Source organism: Phoca vitulina, unplaced genomic scaffold (assembly GCF_004348235.1).
Source record: "Phoca vitulina isolate PV1807 unplaced genomic scaffold, GSC_HSeal_1.0 scaffold14, whole genome shotgun sequence".
Lineage (NCBI taxonomy): Eukaryota > Metazoa > Chordata > Mammalia > Carnivora > Phocidae > Phoca > Phoca vitulina.
Genome location: NW_022589717.1, coordinates 19,430,055 through 19,449,722, shown reverse-complemented (window position 1 = coordinate 19,449,722; position 19,668 = coordinate 19,430,055). Strand labels below are relative to the sequence as shown.

Here is a 19,668-nt window from a genome sequence, read left to right as displayed (position 1 = left end):
CTGAACTCTCTGATAGCAGAGTATGGAGACAGTTCGAGGCTTCCAGCCAAAGTGGGCTAGAATGCTGACAAGGCTGTGTGGACTCAAGAGACTTGACATGATTTAGAAATGATGGCTGGATGAAGCAAAAACTGATATTTTATGAAAACAGTATTTCTGGGTAGAGAGAATATTTAACTTAACAAGAACGCTGCAGACCCTGCCCCTTAGCTCCTGGACCCTCATATAGTAGAACTACAAGAGCAAAAGATGATCTGTGCTATCTTCCTAAGACTCCAAGTAGTAGCTTGGAGCATCTCGAGCAGAGGTTAGAAACTTCTGGTCCTTAGGCCAGATCTAGTCACAGAGGTATGTTGTGTGGTTCTTACAGCTTTAGCCTACACAGTGACTGGAATTTCAAGCCCTGGACAAATCCTCAAATCAAGCCACGGTGGGCTTTCATTTCTTCGGGCAATGAATTTGAATAGAGGTCCCCTCTGGTAACATAGCATAAGCTTTCCAGTTTGCTCAATGCCTAGACCTCCCCCCGAGGTATTGAAGCTTTATTTATTTTTATTCTTGCACTTATAGCGAGCATTCCCTTCCATGGAGTGAGAGCTGTCTGGCTCCTGTATGAATCTGTGCTGGGGATGCCGGTGGGCATCTCATCAAAGCATTGGCAATAGAAGGTGAACCCTCATGTTGCTAGTTACTCCAGAAAAGTTAACAGAAAAAAAATAGCAGCTCAGAGCTCTTTTATTTTTTTAAATAAAAGTTTCAAATTATAGCTTTTTAAAAAAATACTCATTACTTCTATATTGCTAACTTTTCCCCTTTTCAGTAAAAAATAAAACAGTCTATTCAGTGAACACAAGCACATTTGAATCCCAACCTGTCAGCATCTTGTATATGTAAATTCTTCTGGACTTTGGGAACATTTTTTTTAAATAGCTTAGTCCAAAACAAAACCAGTAAAAAGGCAGCAATAAAAATTAAAATATATATATATATAGATAGATGATAGATAGATAGATAGATAGATAGATAGATAGATAGATAGATAGATAGATAGATAGAATGATTGCAGAGAGGCTTTTATTAACTGCCCATTTAATTCAAGAAATTCCTAAATGAATAAAACAAAACAACAGAAGCAAAACCCAAAGTGCGCTTTTAGTCTTATGAGTTGAAGAAGGCCATTTATGCAGAGCAGAGTTTTGTTTGGATAATGGGCAGTGGCAAGTATGGTTGGAAGACTGAGAAATAGAGTTTTCAGGCTTCTTTATTGGCTACCAAATAATTCTTATGCAGGTTAGACTTTATAGCGATCAAATGAGTAATATCGCCATGAAGCAATCCAATCACTCATCATTTATCACCCCTCCAATGGGACAGTTTCAGTATGTATAGATCCGTGGTGTGTATGGGTTTCACTATATGAAATGCAATGACTCATGCACTGGTTTGGTATTTACCAAGAAATATTGGACCTGGTGACAGTGTTTAAGGAGTTACCTGACTATGACTGAGTCAATAAAAAACATTTTACAGAATAATAAAACACTAAATATTGGTAAGTGTTGATATTAACATTGGTAAATTTAATATAGTGAAGGGCACCTGGGTGGCTCAGTTGGTTAAACAACTGCCTTCGGCTCAGGTCATGATCCTGGAGTCCCTGGATCGAGTCCCGCATCGGGCTCCCTGTTCAGGGGGGAGTCTGCTTCTCCCTCTGACCCTCCCCCCTCTCATGTGTTCTCTCTCTCTCAAATAAATAAATAAATAAATAAATAAATAAATAAAAATCTTTAAAATAATAATAAAAATATTAGTATAATGATACTGGTAAATTTTGTTTTTCATAGAAAATCCATTAATAAAAAGGGGCTAATGTCTTTCTCAACTCCACCCTAAGGGACAGGTAAACAGATGAAGAAATTGAGTGTCCAAGAGTTTGTGACTTAACATCACATAACTAAAAAACAAGGAATGTAGGAATACAGCTGAGGAATCCTGAATGATCTCAGAATCTTTACATGATATCTTACTGCGTAAGCATGAGGGAACAGAAAATCCTCTGGGCTGTTGGGAAGAAAAGAGATATGTACTGCCCAAGATAGGAGTTTAGTTTTTGTTTTCTGTGCTGTTTTTAGATACAGAATATAGAGAAATACGAAGTGTCATTATTGCTGTTTTTACTTCTTCAGTATTGGGATATCTGTAAATTGGGTTGGACAGAACATTTCAGTTTAATGAAGATTTTCCGTTTTTATTAGGAGTGAGTCTGAGAGTTTCACTGATAAAATGGAGAATAGCTGCTCACTTCTGGGAAGTAACCACAGCCCACAATCAAGCCTGATAAGAAATCTGAAAAGGAGTAACTTATTTTGAGCAAAGGTGTCATAAGCTCATCAGGTAGAGATGAGGCTACAACCAAGGAAGAGGGCAAGATGCATGTGTTTGAGGCAAATAAACTCCAGCTTTAAAATCCAGGGACAGATACAGTCAATATCAGTAAGTGGAGAGAAAGCTGTACACTCTGAACAGAGAAGCAAGCAAATGAGTGATGAAGTTAAACACATTCATAAGGCAAGTAGAGGAAATGATCAAAGTAACCACCAAAGAACAGTAAAGTCTAAATCTAGCTTTTTTTTTTTTCCTTCCGGAGATATGTTGACATTGAAACCTTGCATCAGTATTTCCTAAAACTGTAGATCTCTTGAGTCAGACAATAAAGAATCATGGCAGTGGGTCTTCCAAAGAGAGATGCCGTTGTGCAGGAGAGGAATTCAGTATGTCAAGAAAAGAAATGGAGCTAATGAGGAATGATGTAAACAAGCCACCAGGGTTTTACTAATGGAAATGTGAGTGCTTACTATTCCTAAGCCTCTAGTTCTTAATATGTAAAACTGAAATAATAATTCAAAGTTCTGTTTTGAGAAATCAAAATATAATTAGCAAAATGCCTCAAAAATAGGGAGGGCTAAATAAACTGTAGCTATTATATTTTCCACACATGCTTTCCTAAGCTCTCCTGTATTGACAGAGGCATTTAAATAGAGGTGGTTTAAATAAGGAACAAATCATGACATACAGGAATAACAGGATCTCAAAGTCTGGCAAGAAGAGTTCAGAAGGTAAAAAATTTGCCCAGCATTGCCTAGCTAGTAGAACTAAGCAAAAAAACAGAACTGTTTGATTCCAAAGCTCCTGCATTTTCCTCTATCCCATTCTGCTTCTATAAATGAGATGATCTGTAAGCCACTGAAAGGTGATAATTAGATTTAAAATTTCCTTTGCTTTCAAGTTTCCGATTTAAGCCGTAGTACCTCTGTCCCAGTGGATGAAGGTGCTGTAAATTGCTGCAGTGGCAGAACATAGCTTAAATGCAACTGTCCTTCTGTCCCTTACTGAAGCAGTCAGAAGTGTGGGGTAAGGATGGTGATACAGAGCCCGCACACTCTCACCTGGGATCTAGATCCCTGGTTCCCCCAGGCTGCCTTAAGCCACCAGCTGAGCATAAACTTGAACCCCCTCTGGTGAGGACACTTTGCATCAGACTTAGCCATCCAACTGCAGGTAGTAAAACTACTATTTCAAAGCCAGGGGAGAAGAGGTGTTGGGACATGCTGAAAAGGAATATATTTTTGGATTTTTTCCCCCAAATTGTGGGAATGATATGTGGGGGGAGAAAATATTCAAGTAAATATGGTATGGTGCAGAGCGTCTGTAATATGAGCCTGGTGTCTCAAGGGAAAGTTCCTACATTTGTGGCCCCAGGGCAAGAATTAACCCATTCTTATTCCACACTTCTCCCTCCCAGACTTGGCTGGAATCCCAGACGGAGGGCTTTTCTAACCCCTCATCTTCTTCCTCTGCCGCTCGCCTGTGGCTTGTGTGCTGCTTTGGTAGGGTAGCCCCTCGTCCCAGTTTCTGTCGCTGTGTTTGATCGTAGCCAATAGATTGGTAAGGACCAAGGAAGGGTGCATCGGTACATTTGAACTACTCCCGCCAATGTCAATAAGGAACAGCATAAAGTTTCCCGGATATAGCCCAGCTCAGCTTACTTTGCCTAGGTGTGAATTAAAGCCCAGGGTTTAATGACTAATTAAAGTCCCTCAAGTCCCTGAGCTGTGTGTGCACAATCGCCTGTTAGAGCTGGGATCCCAGGGAGGTCGGTCGAGACTAGCAGGAGCGGCAAATGCGGTCAGTGGAAATGAACCCTCAGTTCAGCTCCGCAGCACGTGACTTCCTATTTCTGTAAGGTACTTCCAAGGGACTTCCTCTGTAAAAATCAGTCTGAGTCCCGGGAGATTTCATTCAGCGCAGTCGCTAAGTTTACTTCCAACTCGGGACAGAAGTTTTCCCTGAGACACCGTGTTAGTTTCTTTTCTTTCTCTTTCCTCTGTCATTGCCAGCATGCAAGGATCTTGTGGCTCCCGTTCGTGATCGGAAGCTGAATACACTGGTGCAGATCTCAGTAATCCACCCCGCGGAGCAGGGTCTGACAAGATACTCAAGCACGGAAATTGTGGAGGTGAGTGAGCGTGCTGTGTGCCTGCCTTCCTCTGCCCTGCTGTCGCCTTCTCAGCCTCTCTCTGGATTTGAGCAAACAGCTGAAATAAGTTAGTCCATGGCCTGTAGCTATGCTGTGTTACTGTCCTCTGTCATTTAGGAAAGCATACCTGAGGTTATTAAAGCATGCATTGCTAACTTACCAAAATAAACAGATGAGAGGAGAGCTTGCCTTTTTCATAAGAGACCTTATTTTCTTTAGTAAATAGGAAAAAAAAAAATCTCACTTTGAATCCTTAAATAGATCACCAAGTAGAGAAAAAAATACACATTTTTAAAAAATTAAATGGAATGAATACTTATTTGGGAGGAATAAAAGAGAGTCCTAAAGTGCCCCCAGAGAAGTTAAGTGTTTTTGCACTTTTCATTTTTTCCTGTGTTCTTCAGGCTGCCCATGGAAACTTTATATTCTTTGCTATTTGTGTGTCTTTTTAAAGTACCGTGTTTTTCAAAGAAAGGTAGGTGATTAATTTGAAAAACTGTAATGTTTCTAGCTAAAGGGTGTTACATTACTCATCAGATGAGAGATTTCCTATTTACATTTATTGTTACTAATATAACATTCAAAATGTGTCGGGAGGAAACTTGTTATTGTATTGGATCAGATTCAAAAGAGGAAGTGTTTCCCTTTTGATTATTTTGTTCTCATCACACATATTTCACGCACTTAGTGAATGAGAAATACGGAACATCTGGGACTACAGAAAGAGTGCTTTAAACTCCTTAGCTTTGCATGCTTTTTTTCAGATTTGTAAGCCCTGTCTGTTTTGACCGGGGAATTTCTCTGTAGGGAACTAAGTAGCCTACCCTAGACACCCGGTTTGCTCAGTGCTGCCCTGTGCTTGGTTGCTGGAATAAATGATTCAGACTGAACTCAACTCATTTCTCTAATGGGAATGACCCAGATCCTGCATGTAGCCTTGAATCTGCCCTTTGGAAACTTTAGGTTCCAATGCTGGTATAATTTGTAGTTAATGCTGTAGTTGAAATAACAAAAATAGTCCGTTCATATAGCGAAAACTTGACTAAAATTGTAAAATTGTTCATTTCTATGAAAAAAAAATTTCAAGTTTGTCCCAGTTTATTCTTAAAATATTGCCAAAACTTAAAAGAAATGATTTTGACACACTTCAGTTGTTTATGTTTGAACATACATAGCTGTTTTGGGCTGTTTTACTGACTGTTTTTCCAAAGTGTCTAACACAGAGCTGAACAAAAAGTAGTATTTGTTGAAGAAAAGGAGAAAGAATGAATGACTAAATAACTTGGGCTTCCAGAAACTCATAGACACCTGGTTTACTAAATTCTAGCAAACATCTCAATAATATTTGGCGATATTCATATTTAAATATAGATGTAAAATTTAGTGTTGGATGTCAGCTCTCTCAAAATGAAATCTGAGGCATTGAAATATCCTGTGCACTGCATCCTACACTAGTAATTTTATAGCCCCAAATCCATCATATTTAGTTTCTTTCATTAGTTTTCAAATCGGTCTGAGAAAAAACACAGCTGAACACCTGAAAACAAATGGACATTATCAGAGCATGGCTTTCAATCGAATCATTACAGAAAGGAAGTAAATGGTACTTGATGAGCAAATAGCTTCATTTTAATTTGATCAGTCAATATCTTAGATCATTTGTGTGAATTTCAGGTTAAATCCATTAAATCTATTCTTAATGGACTGACAACTGACCCTAATTAAGGATTCTACATATAATGAAAATAAATTGTTTTTCCAGAGTATTAGCAGTTCTGACACTGTTGCAGTGCCATTTACTATCAGCAGCTCTATCAGTATTTGGGGCTCTGGGCCTTGCTGTCGCCCACGAGCATCATTCGGCAATTCACATCACTTTTCCAATAGAACTATTTCCTAGAAAAACAAACAGACTCAGACACACTTTCTGCATTCTCATGTGTCCCTGCATGCTGCCAACTGCAGTTGCTGCTTTATTGAATCAAAGTGGTCTGCTTGTGCTGTTACAGGGAACAAGAGACCCGCTGTTTTTGACTGGTGTCACATTCCCATCTGAGTATCCCATCTATGAGGAGACCAAAATAAAGCTAACAGTCTATGATGTCAAGGATAAGTCTCATGATACTGTAAGTACTTGTACTTATTTCTCTTTTTGGGGGGGGGGGGGGGAAGGAGTTATGCTTTTCCAAACCATTGGGTTTGGATATAACTGGCATTTTTCAAAGAGGGTGTTTATACTGTGTTTATGCTTGTCTTATGTTTATGGTGTGCTGAGGATCCCCACCCCCACCCCTCCATGCCCAATTCATTTGGCAATTGGTGAGGAGCAAAAGCTTTCAGAACAGATTTTTCTCTTTCTCAGGAAGGCTGGCTTGATTTCTTGGTTTACCTTTCTGTGGTTGTTTTAAGGAGTTGCTGAAGGAGTCATAGTGTGGGCATAAGGCAAGTGGAAGAGATGAACTTTATATACTGTTTTAAAACTTTCTAGATATTGTAATTATTCTAAAACAGGAGGTTGATAAAGTGCTCTACTTTCACTGTTTATTCTGGACAAGACTGTGTAGAGAGATACTCCCTCTATTTTCCTGAAGTTGTTCTTGGCACCAAAGCAAACAGAGGGGGTAACGAGAAGCACTAGCCACACGTTTTAATCGGCCTCCTTGCGTGGAGGTTATGTAAAGCCCCCGTGGGCTTTTGTCCTAAATTCTTCAGTCTTCCTACAGGGTCTGACTTTTCTTCTCCCTGCATCAGACTGCCTGGTTAGATAGTCAAGGACCTAGGCACTATCTCTAGAGGCCATTCTTAAAATTCCTGGACAGAAGAGAATGCTGTTGGGTAGGTGCTGGGAAGGGGATGGCTTAAAAGGGGCCCTCTCCTTCAAATCTCTCCTGTCCATTTTCAAGGCAGGGAAGCTACGGCAGTGTTGATGATCCATAGTGAGGCACATGCCAGGGAACACTTTGAAGGCAGGGAGGCCTTTAGGTTCCAGTAGAGTTTCTGTTGAAGCTAAGCGGTGCTGCTGGACACAGAGAATCACCCATACCTCATCTGGGGAAAACGTCACTTTAAACTCCACCCTCATGTAAGGTTATGGTTCAAATAGATAATGGGAGGAGGTGATGCAACTGTGCAGGGGAGTAGTAAGCAGAGAAATGATTAGGATGATGTGAACTGTGGGATTTTCTGTTCCTCCAAGCACACGATCAAATTCAATTCCCCCAGCAATCCCAAAGCATAGACAGGACAGAATATGGCAAGGGCAGAGGTCTAAGAACACTTACAGAAATGAATGTTTCCCCTAAACTCTTGAGTTTGTGAAGTCCTTAGAAATGTCAGAGTTATGGGGTGCCTGGGTAGCTCAGTTGTTAAGCATCTACCTTCAGCTCAGGTCATGATCCCAGGGTCCTGGGATCGAGCCCTGCGTCGGGCTCCCTGCTCCATGGGAAGCCTGCTTCTCCCTCTCCCACTCCCCCTGCTTGTGTTCCCTCTCTCGCTGTGTCTCTCTCTGTCAAATAAATAAATAACATCTTAAAAAAAAAAAAAAAGAAATGTCAGAGTTAGAAATATGAAATACCTAAGATGTTTCTATCCCCTTTACTCTCCCTCATTTAAAATGTGCATGGATGTTAATGATTTACAGATAGATAATTAGCTTACTCATTAATTATGCTTTTTATTGGCTTCTATTCTGAAAGCTACTTATTTAAGGTCTATTAAAGACTTCCTTCCTTCATCAGAGGTGTCATCACATAAAAGTATTGGATGAACCTGAATCCCTGCTATGAAATAAGACTTGTGAAATTTGAGCATACTTAAGAGATGCAACCAGCTTTCATTTACTAAGAGCTGTTAATTAAGGCATAACCTCTTCCTTAAAATAACTAACAATTAGCCCTGGTGATGGAAGTGTAAATAGAAACACAGTTTATTAATATGCTAATAGTCCCCATGGACATACAGTCTTTATCCTGGCCCTTGTTCTCTCATTTCTTAAGATTTTCTTTGGGTTGGGGGCGGGGAGGGGGGAAGGGAAAGCAGGAAGTGGTTTTCAAGTACAGTTTATAATTGTGAGCACTTAACAACCTAAAAAAATTAAGATCATAGTACTTTTAAGGCCTAAGAAATGAGAATATGTATATGTGTTTTAGAAAATTAATGAATTATGTGCATGTATTTAAAAGTAGTTTAAATATTTGATCCTAGCAAAGCATTGATCATGTTAGGCTGACCCAGAACAACGAGATTTTTCTACTGACTGAAAACTAATGAGTTGAGTCAGATGACTAAGTTGCTTGCCCTTTCCTATTGAATTTATCATTACTGGGATTTCATCAGTCAAATAAATGTGTTACTTTGCCATTTCATATTCATTTACATACCTATTAATATTAGATATTTTTAAAGAGAAATGATAACCTTTCATCTGTGCCCTTGATACTGCTAATATGTAACTGGTTGTTGTTCTTGTATTCCTCTAAACATTGGACCTAAGATTGATTATCTTACTTAGTAACTTCAGCAGAAATGCAATTAATCATTGTAACCAAGGAGAAGAGTCTGTCCATTCAGAATGACTGTTGTTTCCTCCTACTACATCCTTCATCCTCCTCATTCACTGCAGTAAGTCTTGCACTGTGGCAGATGGATAGATAATGCTTGGCAGGTGGGGAGGTGGGATACGGTGGGTGACAGGGTCATTATTAAAACTGGAGTGACCTTTTTACTATTTTCCTCATCATGAGAAAATGATCTGTTTTCTCAGAATGTGCGGCTCTAACATCCAGCTGTTTGGTGGGGACTTCAAAGCTTGAAATTGAAGCCCATGGCTAGGATGGGAGAGCCCAAGTTCAAACAGTGAAGCTGGTATCTTCTGGATATATACTGGTTGTGTGCTCTATTTTAAACTTCCTGGAAAATGAAACAACATAGACACAATTGCTTTTAGCACATAGCTCACAGTGTTCAGCCCTAGGGAATCAAGCTGGGACTATGGGTCTTTCATATGTTACAGAAAAAACTCAGAAGAAGGTGAAATTTACATAGGAGAAGAACATCACCATCAAACTTTGTCTTTTTCCCTTCCTCCCATGCAACTGGTGTCTTGGAAGATACTGAAGAAGCTCTTTCAACACCACACTGAGGATAGCCATCAATCTGCAAACATATAATTAGGTCACAAAATTGGCTTTGCTCATGGTAGAAATTTGAATTTCTGTCTATTTTGCAGGAGTACACATTGCTTCATTTGTTCTTAGGGTAAATAAATGTTTGCTGTATCCTCAACTTGTTAGATGTTCATTTATAAGACAGAGTCCTGTGTCCAGTAGATACGGAACATTTCTCAGGTGATATTTTTTACTGCCAGTTACTAGCAACTCTCCATTTGTACCTTTCAGAAAAAAGTGACCTTATCAAGATTGGATGTAAATTTATTACATTATGTGAGTTATTATGTCCGAGGCAGTTTATTTCTAGCACAATTCCCTACATGGAAGTGTCCAGTTTTTTGTGTTTTTCTATGGAAAAGAAAATCATTTACATTTGGTATACTCTGACTTGCTTTGATTTTCTACACTAACTTCTTAGAAGGTTAGGTCTAATTATACTTGTTGAGATACAAATTCTGTAAGCTTGCCTTCTCTTTGTAGAACATACAGTACAGCTGATTAGGAAAAGAAACTGATACTATTGATCACTAAGCACATACCAAGCACTGTGTTTAAATTTGTTATACATGGTTTTTTCTTTACTCTCCAAAAAATTCATTGAGGGAGGTATTACCTTGCCCATTTTAAAGGTGAAGAAACTGAGATTCTGAAAACTTAAGTAGGCCAAGTCAAAAATCGTTTCTTTTCTCCAGAGTACATATATTGTTAGGATTACCCTCATTTTCACTTACGCATGGTGGTATTTTTACTTCAGCTGATGCTTTAAAAATATTCTTCAGTTGGGGCGCCTGGGTGGCTCAGTTGGTTGAGCGACTGCCTTCGGCTCGGGTCATGATCCTGGAGTCCCGGGATCGAGTCCCACATCGGGCTCCCTGCTCAGCAGGGGGTCTGCTTCTCTCTCTGACCCTCTTCCCTCTCTTGCTATCTGTCTCTCATTCGCTCTCTCTCAAATAAATAAATAAAATCTTTAAAAAAATGATATTAAAAAAATATCCTTCAGTTGGATCTTCAAAATTGATTGAGAAAAAAAAAAATGTCGGTATGCCAGTATAGGGGAAAAAACATACCCAAAATTTTTAAGCGCTTAGATTAAGCATGTATAACTAATTGCAAATGTCTGAATAAGTTTTATGAAGTGGCCAACTAATATTAATGAAAAGGTAGCTGTTATTACCTGTTGTGAAATGGTTAAGTTTATGCCTTAGACTTTTGCTTTTGTCCACCTGGCCCTTTCCTTTTGTGTATACTGCATGGTCCTCTCAACTTGTTGGTTCACTTTGCCTTTTGTAATGCTCTGGTCTCTATGGTAACATAATTTGCAAGGGGAGTTACCAATTCCGTATAGAAGTAGTTCAGGGTTCTAAGATGTTGCTGCCCTTCACAAATAATTTCACTTCCTTTCTATCTGTTGATGAATAGTATATATTTACAAAGGCATATTTATATTTTATTGAGGCATAATTTACATATAACAAAATGGACAGATCTAAAGTGTTCAGTTCAATGAGTTTGATAGTTGCATATGGCCACATAACCTCTACCCGACGCAAGATATAGAACATTTCCATCATTCCAGAAAGTTCCTTTGTGCCCCATTCTGGTCAATTGCCACCCCACATACTCTGAGGCAACCACTTTTCCATATATAACAACATGGATTTGTTTTGCTTGTTGAAATGTATGTGAATAAAATCATATAATATGTGTTCCCTTGTGCCTGGTATCTTTTGCTCAACATATTTTTGAGGTTCATATATGTTGCTGAATGGTATTATTACTGAATGGTATTATGTTGCAGTGATACCACAGTTTGTTTATTCATTCTCTTATTTACATTTCTCTACATTTAATAACTTACAGCTTTTGACAACAATGAACTAAGTGTCTATGAATATTCGAGTACAAGTATTTGTGTGGATATTTTTTATTTTGGGAGGTAAATACTGAGGAGTTAAAATTGTTAAGTCATAGGGCAGATAGATGCAGGTTTAACTGTTTTAGAAACTGCCAACGGTTCTTCAAAGTTATTGTATGACTTTATTCTCCTACTCTTAATTCTGTGTGAGAGTTCCAATTAACTCCACCAATGATGATATTGTCAATCTTTTTCATTTAGCATTCTAGTGGGTATGAAGTGGTTATCTTACTGGGTCTTAATTTGCATTTTCCTGATGACTAATTCTGTTAAGCCCTTTTTCCTGTGCTTATTGGCCATTCATCTATCTTTTTTTTTTAAGATTTTATTTATTTATTTGAGAGAGAGAGAGAAAATGAGAGGGGGAGGGGCAGAGGGACAAGCAGATTCCCCATTGAGCGAGGAGCCAATGCAGGGCTGGATCCCAGGACCCTGAGATCATGACCTGAGCTGAAGTCAGACGCTTAACTGACTGAGCTACCCAAGGACCCCTCTTTTTTTTTTAAATGACGTTTCTGCTCAAGACTTTTTTCTTTTTAAAAAGTGGGGTTTTTTTTATTGTTAATTTATAAGAACTTTTCATATATGTGGATGTAAGTGCTTTTATGAATATATGTGTTACCAAAAAAAAGGATATATGTGTTACAGGTCCCCTCTCTTCCCTTTGGCTTGCCTTATAATTTCCTTAATGATGTATTTTGTTGTTCAGAGACTTTAAATTCTGAGTAAGTTCAGTTTATCAATCTTTTCATTAGTGCTTTTTGTGCCCCCAAAGATGATTATGCTTTGGGTCATGAGAATATTCTCCAGGGTCTTCCTTCAAAATGTTTTATTGTTCTAGCCTTTACATTTATGAATAAGATAGGAATCAAAGTTATTTTCCCCTATGTAGATATCTAGTTATTGCAGCACTATTTGTCAAAAATACTTTTTTCTTCACTAAATTCAGTAGGTGCCTTGACTAGAAATTCAGTTGTCTACGGATAGATGCAGGTCTATTTCTCGATGATCTGTTCTGTTCCATTGATCACTTTGTCTAGCTTCATGACCACATGACTATTGTAGCTTTATAGTAAATCCTGAAATAGGTGATTTAAGTCCTCTATCTTTGCCAGCTTTGTTTTTTTATCAAGGTTTTGGTTTTGCCTATTCTAAGAGCCTTAGTTTTTCCACATAAGTTTGAGAATCACTTGTCGATTTCTTCAAAAAGCCCGTTGGGATTTGGATTGGAATCGTGTTAAATCTGTAGATCAATTTGGAGAGACTGGACATCTTAACAATATTGAGTCTGTTGATCTATAAATATGGTAGGCATATCATTCCACTTACTTAGGTATTTAAATTTTATCAGCAATATATTTGTGTTCAGATCCTTTGTGTGTGGTCATAATACATTTTAAGACAGGTATTTTTGATAGTTTTTCATGCTAACGTACGAGGGATTTTTAAAAATACAGTTTTAAATTCCTGTTTGTTAGTAGATAGAAATACAGTTACTTTTTGTGTATTGACCTTGTATCCTGCAGTCTTGCTAAATTCACATATTAGTCCTAAAACACTTTTTAAGACTCCATAGGGGTTTGTAAACATATGATTATGTTATCTGTGAATAATGAAAGATTTTTATGTTTCCTTTTCCAGTCAAAGTGCATTTTATCTTTCCTTATTGCACTAGCTCGGTGCAATAGGACTTTCAGTACAATATTGATAGAAGTGGTAAGAGTGGAAATTCTCGTTTTGTTTCCAGATTTAAGGTGGAAGTGTTCAGTATTTCACCATTAAATTTGATCTTAACTGTAGGCTTTTCAGAGATGTCTTTTATCAGAGGGAGGAATTTCCCTCTATCCCCAATTTCCTGTGAGGTTTTTTTTTTTTTTTATCATGAATCATGTTGAATTTAGTCAAATGACTTTTTTGGTATATATTGAGATGCTCAAATGTTTTTCTTACTTACTCTGTTAATGGAGTGAATTACATTAATTGTCTCTGTAAGTTAAACCAACCTTGGATTCCTGGAGCAATATTTTCACTATGCAGCAATCTCACCTCTTTCTCAAGCTTCAGCCTAGCGCATGGGGAGATCAACCTCTGCTCTTCTGCCTCACATTGGAGAAAGCCCCGTGCAGCTTTGGTGAATCTCTCAGCTCTCCTGCACATTGAAATGTCCTCCTTCAGTATGTGACTTTCAGTGGGAAGGAGTAGGTGAATGGGCAAGACCCATGCTATGGCTAGGGCTCCTCAGGATTCAGATCTCTCATGCCAGGTAACATGTGCTCATTAAAAGTTTATTGCAAGTCCAGCTGGTTTCTATGGAATGTTCTCCCCTGCTGCTGCTCAGCCAGGAATAATACGGACCATGGGCATTTCTTCCTCCAGGAAGGGTCTGTCATTCCCTGGATTTCATTTCATTTTGGTTGCTTGACACCCTCAGTTTTCTGATGGGTTTAGCAAAAACTCTGATTTGGTAGTGTCTCTGACTTCTTAGTGTTCCTTAAGGGTGACAGTCTCTCTTGCAAGTTTTTGCATCTTAACCAGAAGCAGAAGTGCTACAAATTTCTTTCCTTTAGCACTTATGCTACTCTCTATATATTAGCATTTCCATCTCTACCTTTTTCCCCTCCTCTGTCATCCACGTATCAAGTGCATTACAGTCCTTGCTGCTCTTTACGCTGTTTTTCCCTTTCTCTCTTATTCCTGTTCTCTCTCTGTGCTACTGTCTGCATTTGCACAGTACTCCCTCTCTATCATCTGTCCAGGGCTTTTGTTCGTTTTTTGTCTTTGTTTTTGTTTGGGCTCCCACAATAGAGGAAAGACTATTCAATACCTCCTAACTTTCCATAAGAAAATAATGATGTTGGCAGGGAGAAAGACTGGCTATTTGACAGTGAAATAAGAAAATGAATTGACTCATGATGCAAAGTATGTTTCTTACAAAATCTTTTGGCCTTAGCAGAGTGGCTGTTTGACTGTAAAGTACCCACATCCTTATTTCATGGAGATCAGCAAAACTGTACTTTGAGTATTTTCGCACTTGGCTGTCTATGAATGTGTGAGTTTTAGAAACATTGTTTAACCTAGTTTAAAACAACAACAACAACAACACAATAATACCTAGAATTAATATGCCTTTTTTCCAATTAAAATAGAAATGATGAGGTAGGGCCACTTTCCATTCTCTTTTCAAAGCTGGGAAACTTAATTAATGTTAATCACAAACATAGAGGAACATAATTTACCCTGTGTTTCCTAATGGACTCTTATTCGACTGAGTCCTACCTCCACTGAACATTTAAGAATGGCTTTTAAGTTTTTACTTTTGTAAGTTTTTGGGCAGTGAGCCCTTTTATTTTTAAGAATCATGAGATATCACTGGGAAGGGTGGTTGGGAGAGTTGCAGGGTAACTCTAGTTTGAACGAGTTGAGTCCACAAACTGGAATTTAGTCATGTCTATATAAATCTCATTTGATGGGTGTTGCCCAGAAGTTTTAGGAAGCTCTCTGATCTCTCATCACAAGGGAGCAGAAATTTAGGCAGTTAGGTTTCACATAAGAATACAGCCTACATAAATAGGGAGCACTTTAATACCCAAATCTGATGAATGTTTTTTTTTTTTAAAAAGCAATAACCAAATTTCAATTAAAAACAAAGGTACATAAATTATAATTGAAATACTATTCAGTAGAGTTCATCTGTGTGGAAAAAGAAAAATATGATCTGAAAAGCAAAAATGGTTCAATATCAATATGTCTATCAACATGATCCATTTTATTAATAACTAAAGGAGAAAACTCATTTGATTCTGTCAATGGATGCTAAAGACTTCTTTAGTAAATCTAGTGGCCACATCTAATAAAAAATAGATTATATTATATAACAAAAATCTATCCTAATAAGATAATATAAATGTTCTAAACAATGAAATGCTAAAGTCATTTCAACTAGACACCAAATTAACCACTCTCATCATTATTATTCAACATTTTCTTGGAGGCTGTAGAAAATGAAATGAGAAAGTTATATTACTTATTTAAAATTTGGAAGGCAGAGAAGCAAAACTATTTCTCTATTGATATGATTAAAATATAGAAAGCCCAAGAGACTTTAGATAAAGACCAAATATGATTTGGTAAGTTGGTTGGTTATAAGATCAATATATTTAAAAATCAATAGCTTCCTTGTTTTATAGCATAAATTACATAGAAAAGTATAAAATCTTATTGAAGACTATAAAATAAGATCTTTGCCAATAGGAAAACTTGTGTTAGAAAAAATTATAGGGGCACCTGGGTGGCTCAGTCCTTAAGTGTCTGCCTTCGGCTTAGGTCATGATCCCAGGGTCCTGGGATTGAGCCCCGCATCGGGCTCCCTGCCCAGCGGGAAGCCTGCTTCTCCATCCCCCACTCCCTCTGTGTTCCCTCTCCTGCTGTGAATCTCTCTCTCTGTCAAATAAATAAATAAAATCTTAAAAAAAAAAGAAAAAAATTATAATTACTGTAAAACAAAAATTGATCTAAATTCAATTTATAAATTTAATATAATTTCAAATGAAATAGCATAAGTATTCTTATGGAGAGGGATTTGGGGGATTGGATAAAATGATCTTAAAATTTACTTTATTAAATCAATATCCAAAAATAGCCAAGGACATTTTTAAAAATAGTAAGATTTACCTGATCAGGCATCAAAACAAAACATAAAGCTACTGCAGTCAAATCTGTATGGTTTGATCATAGGAATGGACAAATAGAGAAGTGAGACAGAATATCAAATCCAAGACCACATTCCAGGATACCTGGTGATTAACTCTATGAGATGGTTTAACTCAGCAGGTAAAAAGAACAGGGCTTAATATAAAAAGTACTGGTTAAATGACTGTCCATCTGGATGTAAATGATAGTACAGTCATGTCATATTTTATGTATAAAAATACATTTTTGGTAGATTAGTTAAATATAGAAACTAAATTGTATTAAAGCTCTTATAAGATAGCTTAAAAGATTGTACAATCTAGAAGCAGGAGGTAGGGAAGTTTTTCTTAAGAATGGGAATCCAGATAGGTTGGCATTTGACCATATGGAAATCTACACATTTTACATGAGAAAAAATATATGGCATAAACAAGAGAGAAAAAGTAGATATGGAAAATTATATGCAAGTCAAAGATTGGTGGATTAATCCCTATATTATTTAAAAAGTTCTTCCAAGTTTAGAAAAGGGCATTTGAAGAGGTAGTCCTCAGAAAAATAAATTCAACTGACCAAGAAGCATTAAAAAATGTTCTAACTATATTTTCTTGGAGACACAAAATTAAGATAGTAATGTGATCATCAATTTACAAATAGACTGACAAAAAAATTAAAGACCATTGCTGGCAGGGATGTGGGAAAAAGTGTACTGTCATGCACTGCTGATTTAATGTGAAAATTTGCAACTTAAAAAAAACAATCTGCCGGCATTTATTAAAATGGAAAGTAAGTGTACATTTTGATTTAGCAACGTTATTCCTGGGTATTAACCTCTTAGAAGTAAAACACTTGTACTTGAGGATGTATGGAAAAGGATATTTGAGCATTGCTCAAATAGTGAAAAACTGGAAACAGGGGAATGGCTATCAGTAGTGGAATGTGTGAATAAATTCTGGTGTGTCCAAACTAGGGATATTATGAAGCCTTAGAAAAAGTGGTTGTAATTAACGGGAGCTCTAAAAGCAGACTTGGAAGATTCAGGAGGGACTGCGTAATTGAGAACAGCAAATGCCAAAAATGGTGAGTAATATAATTTCATTAAAAAAAAAAACCTAATTAAAAATGCCTTCATATATGTGTGTGTGTTGTTTTTGTATTTAAGAAATATACACTTGTGGATGACTGTCCTGAGTATGTAGAAAATGTAGGAGGATGAAGGCAGTGGATTGGGTGGGGGAGGAGGGGTGTGGATAATGAGAGCAGAGTAAAAAGAAGAGAAAACGGAGAGCATGAAATAAAATAATAGTGATGAAACAGTCATGTCAATGGATTTCCTGAAAGATTTCCTGATTTTTAATAAAATAAAATGTAACTTTAAAAAATGACTGTCATTCCCATTACTTTTACACAAAATATGTTGTCCTAAGAGGAGTGTTACTTTTGCGTCATGACGATTCAGTGCAGGGGGTCTGCGGGTGGTCCTGGATGAAAGGGAACTGCCACAAACAAGTGGCCGCCTGGAGGAGGACTGGTGGGCACAGGGCAGGGGCTTCAGTGCCTGGGGAGATGGGAAGGACCCACTGTCAGGGGCTCACCTGTACGGAATGGAGGCAGCAGCTGAGAACATCACTGAGCCCGGTCAGAGCAGAAGAGGAGGAGAATGGCAATCATCTGCAACACTTGATGAAGCCCCCTGGGAACTCCCCGAAACAATTGCGGGGGGGCACTCGTAGGGGACTCTAGGATCTGCAGTCTCAGGGGGACGCACCATCTTCCCATGCTACATTATAGACAGTAAGCTGTACAATGAATTATGCTTCAAAGTCGATCTAGGAGCATTTATCTTTCTACCTGCGATTTGTGAGTCTAATTTGGACCCTGAGCTGAGCTATTTCTGCTTCAGTTTATTTCCCTCGTTGCCACAGTTTTCAGGTATCCCGCAGGTGTTACCATTTGTTCGGTGTCCCGGCCTTTAGTGGCCGGCCGGCCCCGTCTGGCTCAAGCAGCCTCCGTCTTGGCACAGCTGCTGTGCGGGCGGAAGCTCGGGGAGCGCCCTGTCGGACGAGGGCCCTCCCAGAAACAGACCGACGTGGGCACGGAGGGCGCGTGTGTGGCTTCGGCTTCCCCTTCTCTCTGGGTTTTGCAAAGCTGAAATGTGACGTGTTGCCAAAACATTTCTTCTGATGAGAAAGGAGCAGAGACTAGCAATTTAAAAGGTTAGACTGCTTCAGCTAGGAATAGCTTTTCATTACCATAAGTTTATACATGCGGCGCCGCGGGAGAAAAGGAAATTCTGAAGAAACAGGCTTTCCTTGGAGCCATCTGAATGGAATGATAATTACAACTAAGTTCAGGCTGGTGTTTAAATTCACGTGAAAATTATTTTTAAATAATTTACTGAGAGGAGTCGTGTACACCAAGGCAGAAGGTGATGTCACATCCTGAAAAGTGTTAAGGGACATCTGTTCCCACATCACAAAGATTTTCTTCTCATGTTGCCACGAGCCAGGTTACTTCGGTTTCACGACATTAAGTCAAGCTGTCTTTTAAGATGTGCTCATTGAGGTTGGAGCTAAATGTTGAGTTGGCCGCTGTTCCTTATATCATGTCCTGAGGAATTCGATGTGTGAATTCACGCAATTATTGGTCTTACGTACAAACTTGGGTGGTAGTTTTTAACCATGATAGAGAAAGCAGTCTTCGGAAGGCACTATGCATATTTGTTTAATCAGATATGGGATCTGTAGGGATATTTACAATTTTAAATATTATTCCGATTTTTTTTTAATTGCTATTTTGGTTTTATGAAAAGGACACTGATAGGCATATTGGTGGTTTAAAATGTCTGAAAGCATTTTCCCAAGAAAAATCTTAATTGGATATCAACAAGAGCTCACCCACCTCAAACTGCAGCCGGCCCCTAATTCAGAATATTTGAAGTAGGGGCGCCTGGGTGGCTCAGTCGTTAAGCGTCTGCCTTCGGCTCAGGTCATGATCCCAAGGTCCTGGGATCGAGCCCCACGACCGGTTCCTGCTCCACAGGAAGCCTGCTTCTCCCTCCCCCATTCCCTCTGCTTGTGTTCCCTCTCTCGCTGTGTCTCTCTCTGTCAAATAAATAAAATCTTAAAAAAAAAAAAAAAAAAAAGAACATTTGAAGTATATGTTACAGCTTTGTTTTTCATTCCTGAATTTAAGTTGAGGCATAGTGAAATGTACATAGTAGCTGGCTGGGGCCTCAGAGCCTCAAAGAAAGGGAGGCCTCATGACGGAAACCCTAGACCGCTGCATGTGTATTCACACATACATATACACATGGTTTTAAATATGAATATGTACATTGAGTAATATAAGGCTTTAAACAT

At 38.3% G+C, this 19,668-nt stretch overlaps 1 protein-coding gene across 7 annotated transcripts in view; it reads left to right on the top strand.

Annotated features, from left to right (window-relative positions):
* Positions 1 to 19,668, top strand: part of INPP4B (inositol polyphosphate-4-phosphatase type II B) — a 797,414-nt gene that overhangs the window by 431,924 nt on the left and 345,822 nt on the right. For all 7 annotated transcript variants that reach the window (XM_032412907.1, XM_032412905.1, XM_032412906.1 and 4 more), the window contains 2 exons: positions 4,398 to 4,516; positions 6,547 to 6,663. In XM_032412907.1, the coding sequence (XP_032268798.1) occupies positions 4,398 to 4,516; positions 6,547 to 6,663 (236 nt within the window). The remainder of the gene's footprint in view (positions 1 to 4,397; positions 4,517 to 6,546; positions 6,664 to 19,668) is intronic.